At 40.5% G+C, this 13,719-nt stretch overlaps 1 protein-coding gene across 1 annotated transcript in view; it reads left to right on the forward strand.

The window, feature by feature from the left end:
• Window positions 1–7,271: 7,271 nt before the first annotated feature.
• The window catches only part of COL13A1 (collagen type XIII alpha 1 chain), a 215,102-nt gene continuing 208,654 nt past the window's right edge, over window positions 7,272–13,719 (forward strand). Inside the window, exon 1 of the mRNA XM_082269398.1 lies at window positions 7,272–7,305. Within this exon, the coding sequence (XP_082125524.1) occupies window positions 7,291–7,305 (15 nt within the window). The 5' untranslated portion in view covers window positions 7,272–7,290. The remainder of the gene's footprint in view (window positions 7,306–13,719) is intronic.

Raw genomic sequence — 13,719 nt, forward strand, 5'->3', positions numbered from 1 at the left:
TGTTCGTTCAAGAAAAATTTTCATCCTGTTCTTTCAAATTTTCTCATCACTACAATCGACTTAACCTTCTAACCATTAGAAAACTTTCTGAAAGCGACAATTTTCACACAAAAGCGTTTTGCCAGATTTACTCTTTCTTTAGCCAGCAAAAAGAAAAAAAAAAGGGAATTTTGGTTTAAGTTCCGCTTTTATTCATATTTTAATATTTAATAGTCATGCTACATCTGGAATCTCAGGCTTTGAAGAATCTTCATGTTTTCCAAAACTTTTATTTATACAACACCCTAAATATTTCCATTCTCTCCCTGCCCAAACTCTTATCCTGTTTTCTCTGATCTGTTTCTGTCTTTCCATTTCTCTGTATATGTCTGGGCACCTGTCTGTTCTCAAATGCAAAATGTCATCTAAATCGGTAATGTCTGAGCTCTAGTATACGTAGTAAACATGAATTTGTCCAAAAACTGTCTTCAGTGTTCCCGAGCTTGTAACCGATGATTTTCTCTTCCTTATTGAGAATGCAGTATGAATGCCAGCCTCAATAAATAAAATGATATTTATACAGATATGTGTTAGAAATAAAGTAAGAAAAGCTGCGGGTGTACTGAACACATCCCAGGGAAATATGCCAATAATAAGCCTCTGATATGTCAGCTGTGGGTAACATCTCACTAGGCTACACAGGTTCTCAGAGGTCATTTAATACAGTTTTGCTTTATAAATCATGCTGTGTAAGTCAATCCAAACCTTGATTTGCTCAGTCTTTGATGGATGCTGGTGGTCTTATTTATCTCTAGCTTCTCTAGGATCATGAGGGGACTTATGTTCCTGTAAGTTAAGCTGGCAAACCACAGGAAATTATCTTGTAATAGATGGTGTGCAATTGACTTTTTTTGCAACGATTGCTAAGCACCCATAGTGGTTATGAATTCAGCTATCGACTTTGGTAATTAATTTCTCCAAATGGTTGGCAATCTTGAATATTATAGATTCCAGCCTACTGGTAGATTTTGGTGATGATCACCCTAGGTTTTTCTTTCATATAACAGAAAAATCATTCTTGCTTCCTTATTAAAGCCAACGTTTTCTGGCTATTCTAAGTGACTTTTGATTCTGTAACATTTCTGGAGAAACTAAAATGATGTAGCTTACAGCCAGCTTCAGTCTCTGCTTGATATTGGCCCAAATTGTACAGAGCTTGTAACTGATCCTTATACAGGGCAACCATAGAAAACAAGCTAAAAAGACATCCCCAAAGGCACATTTATTTAAAAGAATAAACGTCTGTTAGTTGTTACAAGTGATTTGTACACTGTTGAGTAGCTACGTAGACAATTAGGAAGAATTAAGACCATGTGGTGTGTGATATAGAGATAGGCAAGCATGCTATATACAAACATACACATTTTCTATTCAGATAAATTAGATGCAAAATGTATTTCTTTTAGCATTAAAACAGGTTATATTAGAGCATTTTAGGACTTAAAACATACATGTTCTTTATAAAAAAAAAATGTAGTAAGTCATTGGGTACAGTTTCTCATTGTTGATACACATTCTTAATAAAAAGCTTTGGAAGCAAGGCTCTGGATGTATGCAGGACAGATCTAGAAGTGGAAGAACATGGTCTGTAGCAACAGCAATCAACAACAGGCACTGAATACATGGCCAAGTCCACAAATTGATTTTTTGACTTTAGCAATATTTCTGATAGTTAAGCAAGGGTCAGACCAATATTGTGGGCTGTTCTAAGCACCTCTGATCATTGCCTTTCCCTAAGTTAGGAAGAAAACATTGTCATTTTCACAGGCCTTGCCTCAGTGTGATTATGGGCTGGGAGGTCAGTTCACTAAGAGACACCGTAAATACTCCAGGAAGTTTTGCAGTAAAATAACTCATGTGATACTTGTATCAGAAGCAGTCAGTTCCTTAAAAAGCATTTGTTAATTATTTCTTTTTTTTGCTGTATTTTGGTGTTTGACCAAACCTCCAGCTGAAGCGGGAAGGGAAGCATTTAGCAGTGGTTATAATATGCTTAGGGCTACTAGTTGTTGGGGAGCAGGCATCCACCAGTATTCTAACATTCACTCACTCATGCCCTCCCAGGTCATTCAACTGTTAGCTGAGGATCCATTTTTTGTGAATGAAAAGGGGAACAATATACCCCATACTCATTCATATGGGAGTGGTGGATCTGGGATGTCCTCTTGTTGTTAAAGGGGGCTCCCATATTCTGATAAACCCACCTCCTGTAGACCCCACAACCCCTGGGCTAGGGGTGGGGGAAGAGGCCCTTGTTCTCATCAACATGGGGACAAAATACATTGCCAAGGTACCCCCTTGTTATTATTTTTATACAGAATTTCTATTGCGCCAAAAGGGAGACAGTACAGTTACAATACAATAAAATACAAGAGGGTTAGGAGGGCCCTGTTTAAAAGAGCTTACAATCTAATAGGGTGGGGCAAGGGGTACAAAAGGTTGTACCTGTGGGGAATAAGCTGATGGAAGTGATAAAAATTGGAGGTGTGAAAGGCTTCTCTCAAAAGATGAATTTTCAGGGATCGTCTGAAGGCAGCCAGAGTAGGAGATAGCCATACAGATTGAGGTAGAGATTTCCAGAGGATGGGAGAGGCTCTGGAGATGTCCTGAGGATGAGAATTGGAGGAAGAGACAAGGGAGCTTGAGAGTAGGAGGTCTTGAGAGGAGTGGACAGGATGGTTTGGATGATATTTGGAGACAAGATTGGTTATGTAATTTGGGGCAGATTGTGAATGGCTTTGTATGTTGTTAGTATTTTGAACTTTATTCACTGGGCAATCAGAAACCAGTGTAGGGATTGGCAGAGAGGGGTGGCAGACACTGAGCGATTGGTAAAGTATATGAGAACAAGAAAAACAGAGGGCGCACTGCCTAGCGCATAAGATGAGTCTGGCAGCAGCATTCATGATAGACTGAAGAGGGAATAGCCTGAGGAGAGGTAGGCCTATGAGGAGGGAGTTGTAATAGTCAAGGCGAGAGATAATAAGGGAGTGAATGAGTAGCTTGGTGGTTTCATTAGTTAAAAAGGTGCACATTTTAGAGATGTTAGGGAGGTGAAGTCTACACGCTTTTGACAACAATTGGATTTGGTGCAGAAAGGACAGGTCAGAGTCTAGGATTACACCTAGTACCCTTGCGTGAGGAGGAGGGATTGATGGCTACATCATTGACCTTGATGGAAAAGTCTTGGAGGGGGGCATGGGCAGGGGGGAATATTACCAGCTTTAAAGAGATTTGGTTTAAGGAATGGGTGTGACATTCATGCTGATATGTCAGTCAGTAAGTTAGTAATACGAGAGGAGACTAAAGGCGTGAGGCAAGGAGTAGACAGATAGATTTGGGTGTCATCGGCATAGAGATAGTATTGGAAGCTATGGGAGGTTACCAAGTGACCAAGGGAGGAGGTGTAGATAGGGAAGAGAAGGAGTCCAAGAACAGAGCCCTGGGGGAACCCTACAGAAAGTGGAAATGGAGAGGAGGAGACAGAGTTCTAGGTAACACTGAAGGAGCGCTGTTATAGGTAGGAGGAGAACCAGGATAGAGGAGAATCTTGGAGGCCAAGGGAACAGAGTTTATTGAGAAGCAGAGGATGGTCAACAGTACCAAAGGCCACAGAGAGGTCAAGTAGTAGGATTATAGAGTAGTGGCTATTGGTTTTAGCAGTTAGTAAATCATTACTGAGTTTTAGTAAGGCAGTTTCTGTGGAGTGCTGCAAGCGGAGGGGTTGTTTTCAATGAGGTAGGAACAAAGACGGTTGTAGACTAAGCATTCTAAAAGTTTAGGGGTGAATGCTAGCAATGAGATGAGTCTTAAGTTGTTCAAGTTGGTGGGGTCCAGTGGGGTTTTTTTTTAAGTATGGGAGTGATCTACACATGTTTTAGAGGTGAGGTGAAGGTGCCCCTAGAGAGGGAGAGATTAAAGATGTTAGTGAGGTAGCATGGAATAGAATAAGAGGGTGACCATAGGGCGTGTAGCTAAAAAGAGTTCATATGACTGAAGGTGTGATTGCGATCATCCCTTCTTAAACATAATATTGCATATCCTTTCTTGTTAGGATTTAAACATGTAAATATCATGGTTGTTTACAATTTATGTGATGTATGGGTATATAAAAAGATCTTTTTTAAAGTTTATGTATTTCTGTAAAAATAAATTTCAAGAAATAACAATGAAATACAATTTTTTTTTATAGATTTATTAAAATGTGTTTGATTGCCTCAAAAAACCCAACAAGAGTGGATATACAGTATGATAGGGCATGTAGCTTAGTATGGTTCAGGGGGAGGGGCACACACACTTGTCCCCCCATTTTCTCGGCTGCATGCCAGGCTAAGAGTGTTTATGGATTTTGAAGAGACCCCAGTATTTCTTTTTGTGGATTTCCCCTTAAAATCTATACCAAACCAAAGGATCTGGTATAAATTTTTATTGGGGGGGTACCTAAGACAATCTTTTTTTTTTTTTGCACTGTCTCTGCCCATTGTTAACATTCACCCATTGGTCAGGAATCCTTGGTTGACAGCGAAATGAGCAAGGTGGAGATCACTGGTTGTTAGCACGTTCATGCATACTGGCTCCCTAACAACCATGGGCCCCCCTGTCATATTTAGCAGGTGTAGTTAAACCTCTGCGAAATGTTTCACTTCTGATTTTGCACCTTCGTTAAATACAGAGTGTCTAGACCATGTGAATTTTTTTTGTAATATTTACTGCATGTTTTACAGATTTTGTGGTGTTTACCTCACTTTTTTTTTTTTTATTAATTCAATTTTTTATCACATGCACTATTTGGCTGCAATGGGTCATATGGCCCAAAGTATCACATGATATGGTTTATTCAACTGAGCCCTGGATCTATTGTTCTGTGTTGGATATCTGTAGTAAGCCCAAGAATAGAAAATTTACCAGAGTAGGTGTGCCTGCTTATTTAGAGTATTCAAAGTAGTAATTGGACTTTATTGGTCACTTACATCCACAGATGTAGATTGGTGGGAAGGAAATGAGTGTGTTATATAGGAGGGACCTCCAGGAACGGAGGAAACAATGTATTTTATGAACAACTTCCTGATGAAAATTGTGCAGCCACTGCCACAGCAAGCAATCCTTTTGTAGAATAGGGGATGGTACACACTGTACCATTTAACAGTATAAGTGTTACCCTGATACTGCAAAGGTTGAGATGGTGGTAGATAACTGACAGAAGATTGGAAAGGACTTGGCTAGTTAACCACTTAAGCCCCGGAAGATTTTACCCTCTTCCTGACCAGACCCTAATTTGCGATTCGGCACTGCATGACTTTAACAGATAATTGCGCGGTTGTGCGATGCTGTACCCAAATGAAATTGACGTCGTTTTTTTCCCCACAAACAGAGCTTTCTTTTGGTGGTATTTGATCACCTGTGCGATTTTTACTTTTCACGCTATAAACAAAAAAATTAGCGTAAATTTTGAAAAAATAACAATATTTTTCACATTTTTTTATATGAAATTGCCCCCCAAAAAATTTAAAAATCACAATTTTTTAATATTTTAGGCCAATTTGTTTTCTGCTACATATGTTTGGTAAAAAAAATTGCAGTCAGCATATTTTGATTGGTTTGCGCAAAAGTTAGTGCGTTTACTAACTAAGGGAAAGATTTTTGTAATTTTTATTGTTTTTTTTTTTAACGAGTAATGGCAGCGATCTGCATTTTTTTTTGAGGGTTTTCGACATTGCGGCGGACAGATCAGACCCTTGACTGACATTTTTGACACTTTTGGGGGTACCAGTGACATTACTACAATAATCAGTGCTATACGTATGTTACTGTAAAAATTACACTGGCAGGGAAGGGGTTAACTTTATTAGTAATCAAGGGGTTAAGTGTGTCCCTAGGGGCATGCTTCTTACTGTAAAGGGGTGTGGCTAGTGATGTAACCATAGAGACATACGATCCTACATAGCAGGATCGTATGATCTCTGCAGTTAGATCAGGGAGAATGACAGGCGGCTTTGTTTACATTAGCCGCCTGCCTTTCTCCCTCTCCACAGGGAGATCGCGAGTAACCAGTGGACATCGGGTCCACCGGTCACACGTGCGGACTTGTTAGGGAACGAGCGGGGGTGGGAGCGTGCCTCCGGTGGCGCGCGCTCGCCCCCTAGAGGCTCACAGGCCAGCGACGTATTACTACGTCACTTTGCCTGTACGGGGCTGACCGCCGCAGTAAATGTACTTGCGGCGGTCGGCAAGTGGTTAATGAACCCTAACAGCAACTTAGTACCTCCAGAAATGCAAGAAAAGCCCAAGCCAAAAAACCTAAGGACCTAACTATAAAGGTTCAAAATGGTTAGTGTGTGAGTTCTCCATTCCATTTCCTCAATTTTTTTCTCTCTCCACTATAAATTTCATTATTATAACAATTTCTGGTATTCAGTTGTTCTCTCTTTTTTAAGTGAAGACATTTTTAAAAATGTGCATGATTTACCCAACATTATAAAAGTAGTAGTCATACCTTCTGTTTTCCTGTTTGCTGTTTTGGTTGGAAGGGTTTTGTTCAAGCTCACCAAGTTCATAAATTGGATTTGGTTGAGTGCAAAATGTCTGCTTAGACTTACAGTTTATTTTCCTAGTTTTCTAAAGTCACTTCACCATGTTCTTGTTCACAGCATTTTTTTTTTTAATAATTTGGTCAGCAAAGTCTGTCAGAAAAGCAATGATGCAAAAGGGAAAGCAAAAAGTGTTGGAATAGCAGCCATTGAAGTTGACACAGGCCTGGATCACTTTGAAGCCCCTATCTAGACCACTTAGTTATTTTTAGATAGGTTGTCAACAAAGTAATGCAAGGGTCACGTGATCTTGTTTTACTTACAGTAGGGAATACAATGCACTTTACACTAGAATATCAATGTCACACTTCAGTATGAGCAGACATAATACATACTAAACAAGTTCAACTTGAGATACAGTGATAAAATGTAGGACAGCATTGGCATGAAAATAAAATGGAAATGTACCCTTAGAGACATGACTATAACGTAGCTGTCTATTCATACATGTATTCAGAATTACCATAATGGCCTAGTTTTATGTATGTTAAAATAATTAGTATGTGGTAAATGTTAGAAATATTAAAAAAATAACAATAACAAAAACATTATGCAGAAATCCACGTTTCCTTCATATTTCTGCACATTTCAGCCAGTTAAAATATTAGTTGTGAAAGCTCATGTGATTTCTATTGATTATCAGGGTGAGAAAGGTGGTCTCGGAATGCCAGGACGAATGGTGAGTTGTAGTTTCTGTATCATTTTGTGTGGCGGCTGTGAAATTGCAGATGTGCAAGGGAAGGCTGGCAAAATGGGAAGCCTAATTTAATATGGATTCTGAATGATACAGTGGCTTGATGTATAGAAACTGGAGTAAAGCCCAACTGAACCCCTGGTTTAAATCAGCTTCAAATATTCCTAGTGCATCAAAACAAAATGTGTTAAAACTACACTATTCACTTTCTTTTGAGAGCAGCCTCAGCCTATGTAGAAGAGCTAATCTTCTGCCAGGTTACTGTAGAGAAGGACCCTTGTGCTCTGTGTGGAAGCAGTGGTCTCTCTGTATAGGTCCAAGACACCCCCTGCTGAATCGGATATACAACTCTCCATTCAGCTTTACTGACTGTTCAGCAATAGGTCCAACTTGGCAAGAACTCTGCGGATAGAAAGGATCCTCTACAGAGAATGGACTTTTCTACTTAGATATTGGCTGCTTTCTAATGAAATCAATGTGTAAGTTGTAGTAGTGGTAGTGGTAGTCTTTGAAGACCTTTTGTTCTGGTGCACCTGAAATGTATTAATCTGATTTATTAGGAAAGTTTAATTGGGTTTTAATTAAAAGGTTTATAGTTGTCAACAAACAACAGTCAATTCCTACCTCCAATGTGTTAAAGTCTAAGTGCACCCAAAATCAAAAACAGAAACATCAGCACAAGGGACATAACGTACAGGCAGTAGGATGCTGTAGCTGTAGTATGGATTTTGTGAATGGCGGAGCTGGGCAATAAGAGTCTGTGACAACCCTTTAGTTGTATTAACCTCCATCACATTGGAAGATTACAAAAGCAGGGATGGCGGGGGGATGGAAGAAGAAAGATTACTACTAACAGCAGAGGCATCAGCACAAGGGACACATCCTACTGACTGTAAAGCCTGGTACACACTATGAGTTTTTTTCCTGGGTTGAACAAAAAAAACTGTCAGCTCCGGTCAAAGCCGCTGTACTAATGATTCAACGCTAGTACAGTGATCTCCCCCGCTGAACTGTTGTGTTCTGACAGGGGACAGGCCCCCTGCCAGAACTCTCTGATCAGCGCTCTCAGCCTTTGGCTTCTATCGACTCAACTGCCATACACACAGGCCGAATGTAGTCCGGTTTTTATTAAACCCGCCAATGTTGCCCCTCATTTGGCTTTCGTGTACAGGGCTTACGTTTGTAGGTTATGTCTTGTGCTGATTTTTCTGTTTTTGATTTTGGCTGCACTTAGGCTTCAAGGCAAGATAGAAAATAGGGGCATACATGCCCTTGGTTGCTCTGGACAAAAACTCCACTTTTACACTATTTTAGAATTTTTTATAACAATTCTTGGAACTGAAAAATGAAAATTGTGCTTTTGGAGGCATGGACATAAAACAACTGCCTCTATGTATACTGGTACATATGGGGAAACCTGCCACAATGATGTGAGCCCACAAATCGCAGTATAAAGCTATTTAGTAATGAAAGTGCTTTATACAGTTGGTATTCACAGTTAAATTCACTGACTTAGGCATTAGAAGATATTTACAATTATGCTATGGCCATATATGTGAATACTGTGTGGGCCAAGGGAGCCAAATCCCCCCCTGCTCCTCTTGCCAGCCCTCCCTGGTAACACAATGCTTGCAGTTTTAAATGTTAGCTTGTTTTGGTATCCTCTGTTCACTGTGATCTTTGGAATTTTCCTTTGAATTATCCCGCTTGCATAGCATATAATACACTCTTTTACCATAAAGCATCGTGAAAAAAAAATGACATTTTTACATGACTTGGTAACTGAAAACGTAACGCTCATATTTTATGTTAGGTGGTGGTTGGACTTTGCTGTTTTCTTTAGCGGCATGTAATATGTGTCTTTGTGCAGGATAACCCGCTGAAACGCATTAGGCTTAATTTACTGGTCTGAATCCCACCGTCACAATGAGGAAATCGAGACCCGTACCGAAATCCTTCTCTTCCTTGGGAATGAGAGAAAACATGTTGACTTTTCCTTAATACTGGTGTCATGAACTTTCGTAGTAAGCTGGAGATATAGACAGGCATTGGGGACCCCACTGCTAAAGAAAGCATATTTATTTCCTGCTAAACATGAGAAAACAGGGGCGAACGTAAAAGAAAACCTACTTTCTCCAGCCAAACTTTTGATTTATCTCTGGAAAATCAGATCTAGGTCCTGATTTTCGTGTCAGATAATTAAATCTGGCTTTTATTGCAACTAAATATTTAGGTGTTCCATATCTCTGCTGTACTGGAATATTTTATTTCTGAGAAGGCTTGTTATTTTAAGTGTCATATTAATTAATATGAACCCTTCTTGGCCAAAACCTAAGTATAACATTATTTTAGCCATTATAGGAACTGACATATTACTAACAGTAGCTTTGAGTGAACAGCAACAGTAAGACAGTTGTTCTTGAACGGTGATGAGAGGCAAAAATGTACCTTTATGACATTTCTAATTCAAATATTGTTTTTTTTTTTTTTTACTAAATTTTGCATTCAATTAAATAATTATTTTGCTTTAACGCATTTTACACGTTATAAAAAAAATTACCGTGAGCTGTAAATGCATTTTGCCAAAAGAATCCTGTTTTTATATTAAATGCAGATTTTAAAGCAAACAGCATAAGGCATTATTCACACGGCTGTAACAATTTTACTATTTTTACTACACATGTGTTTTTCTAGTTCCTGCGTAATGATCAGTAACATACTTAAAGCGGAGTTCCACCCTGGGACATTTTTTTAATAAAAATACCCCCGGGACAGTCAGGGCTAGTGCATTCCACAATGGCTAGCTTCTGATCTGTCCCGGGTCGCACTTACCTGAAAGAGGAAATACTTACCTTGAAAATGTATTGTCCAGCGCTGCCATCTCAGGTGTGGGCAGCTTGAAGCCAGCGCGATCCTCTTCTGTGTCCTCTTCCGTCTTCTTCGGTCCCATGATGCACTGCACCGGCCCCGCCGTCACTTCCGGTGCCGCAGCGTCATCCCTGCACAGCTTCTGGGCATGCCCAGAAACTGTTTAGCAAGGTATGACGGCGCCTGCACCGGAACTGACGTTGGGGCCAGTGCAGGCGCATTGATTCCTGGGAGCGATGACTTTCAGCTCCCAGGAATCATTGCAAAGCCAGGAAGTGACGAATCGCCGTGGCAGCCGAGGGGAGGAAGAGGAAGTAAGGTAAGTATATTTTCTTCTAAACAAGGTATGTAAAAAAAAAAAATTGCGATTATCCATTTGTTTTTCAGGTGACCCGGAGCGAGAAGATGGAGGTAAGTTTAATTTTATGGTGGAACTCCGCTTTAATGTATGTGCTTACTAATGCATATGCACGTAAGTGCATAAAGTGCATGTTCTTAGATGCAGATTTTTGGATTCTGTGTTACGGATCTGAATGCAGTGTATGTTTACGCACCTGTTATGTTGGCTCTATCGAAAACAATGCAGCTGTGTTCAGATCTGTAATTAAAAAACACTTGTATATGCATTTTTTTTTACAGCATGTGAATAAAGCCTAAAACGCTTAACCGCTTCCCACCTGCTTGCAGTGTACTGCTAACGAGCGGACACTATGGGCCTTTCTCAACCAGTGTGCCGCAGCACACTGGTGCACCCCCAGAGGTTTTCAGAGGTTTTGAGGTGTGCTGCAGAATCATGGGAGAGAAGGGCTGTCAGATGAGCCGAATCTCCCCATCCTCTGCCGATTTGCACATCACCACTGCGAGGGAGCTTCGTCAGCTTCACGCTCGTTCCTGATACATGATCTGCTCTTTAGGAGTGCCAATAATTCTTAATGGTACCCCACACATTGGAAAACATGTGGTGCTTTTGGTGTGGTGTGATTTAAAAAAAAAGGTCAGGGACTTCTTTCCCTGCATTTTTGCGGGTAGGGAAGCCCATTGAAATGAATGGGCTGCCCTACACACAGCACGCAGCCATGCAGATGTGAACCAAGGGCTTGTTCATATGTCAGGTTATAGGGGTGGTAAAACCACATGGTTGACCTGTTTTTACCACCCCCAACTTCTGCCTCTTTAGCTGCAGGGGCTGTTATTACAAACAAGCCCTAAAAAAGGATTTCTGATGGTACAGGAATATGGGGGGGAGGGGGGTCAGGATTAACAGTAACATACATACACAAATATATATATACACACACGCACACACATGCACATGAACACACACACACAAACACATGTACACACACACATACAGACACATGTATATATGCACACATAGAGACACAGACAGACACATGCGTACACACACACATGTACACACATATACAGATACACATATACACACACACACACACAAAAGTACACAAATACAGACACATGTGCACACATATACAGACATACATGTACACACACACGTACAAAAATACAGACACATGTGCACACATGCGCAGACACACACACATACATACACATGAAAACACACACATATGAACACACATGAACACACACACACACGCATGAACACACACACACACACACACACACGTATAAAGCCCTTTTAAAATGTTCTGGCACAGTACATTTTTCTCATTCAGCTGGGTACTGCACTATAGGGGGAAGTAGAGAGCAAAGCACACTCCTCCTTCCTTTACTCTCACTTTTGAAGTTGACGGATCTCCCTTGCAGTGCCGATGTACAGTTCGGGGATCGGAAGATCTGGCTCATCTGTCATAGCACACTGGTTGATAAAGGCTGCCCTAGACCACTGGAGCATGAGAAGATTCTGTGGATTGGGTAAGTATTTCTTCTTTTATTGTTTCTCTAGACCTAAACAAGCCAATAATCCTTGCAGTGCAAGCAAAGCCCCACTGCAGAGGGTTATTACTTAGTAATAGAGCTCTGTGTTGGTAAACAATACAGAAAAGCTGAACTTTAGACAAACTGCTAAACATTAAAGCTGAACTTGGGACATAAAATATTTCATTTAAATATATTCTTCAATATTTCAAATTGGGTTCCCCCGATGCCTTTTCAAATCAAAATATTACCTTATAAAAGTAGCAGTGACATCATCACTGTGCTGTACATAGCCCGTGCAGGGAGCAGAGTTGTGGGAGGGACCCAGCAGGCTCCACCCTAATACAGGAGGCCTGCAGAAAATGACAGGAGGGGCGGAGACAAGACCAGTCACCCTGCTCAAGGAGAGAGAGCAGCAGTGACTAGTCTTTATTACAGGGAGCTCCTGCACAAAGGAAAAGTTTCACACTAGATTACTGCACAGTTGTGGAAGAAATACACAAAGCACACCAAGATTCAAGTACGAATACACATGGCCCTGTAGATAATATTTGCTTATCCCAATGTCCTGCTTTAAAGTGATTGTCAAGTCTCATTTTTTTTTCCTATAAAAATAAAAAACGTGTTATACTTACCAGTTCTGTTGCAGTTGGTTTTGCACAGATCAGCCCAGATCCTCCTCTTCTCGGGTCCCTTTTCTGTGATCCTGCTCCTCCCTCCTGTGGAGTGCCCCCACAGCAAGCAGCCTGCTATGGGGGCACCTGAATCGAGTCACAGCTCCCTGTGTCTATTCAGATACAGAGCCCTGACCCGGCCATGCCCCCTCTCTGTCCTGATTGGCTAGCTGACTTTAATTGACAGCAGTAGCAACCAATGGCACCGCTGCTGTGTCTCAGCCAATCGGGAGGGAGAATCTTGGACGGCTGAGACACTCGTGGACATCGCTGGACCTTAGGTAAGTGTTAGGGGGTCTGAGGAGGGTTGCTGCTCACAGTAGGCTTTTTATCTTAATGCATAGAATTGTGGCGAGTGCCATCTCCTTAACAACCAGCTATGCATGGCATTAAAATACTGAACATTTTCACTGCTATAATACAGCATCACTTCAAGAATGAGCGAATGTGTAATTTTAGTAGCATTTTTTAGTGATTTGGAAAAAATATTTGAAAAACACAATGAGCTTTTTTACTGCAGAACCTAAAGCGGTAGATAGCGTTTCATGAATTGAGCCCTATGTCTCATCCTTCATATTGCTGTAGTCCAGCACCTGGCTACAAATATTTATTAAAAATGTTATCCTGAAAAGATAAAACCTTTAACCCAAAAAGGAATAACCTGTTGCTTTAACTGCTATGCTTTAACTATTTTGCGCTGTGTTTATTGCATGCAAATTCCATGTTTTTTTAGGGCAAATATGGTCAAATGTTTTGGAAATGGGTTGAAACTATAGCAAATAAGCTCTATGTGCTGTAGCACATGTGTGGTCTGATTTGTCCCAGATTTTGTTTGACACTGGTGTCAACTATACATTTAAATAAGTTGAATAAATCTTGTTTATCTGATTGGACAAGAGTTTAAATACAATTATTTCATTGGGCTTACATGTTCCAGAACTGGTACAATCAGATAACGTAT

The sequence above is a fragment of the Pelophylax lessonae genome, assembly GCF_965119305.1.
Source record: "Pelophylax lessonae genome assembly, chromosome: 9".
Classification (NCBI taxonomy): domain Eukaryota; kingdom Metazoa; phylum Chordata; class Amphibia; order Anura; family Ranidae; genus Pelophylax; species Pelophylax lessonae.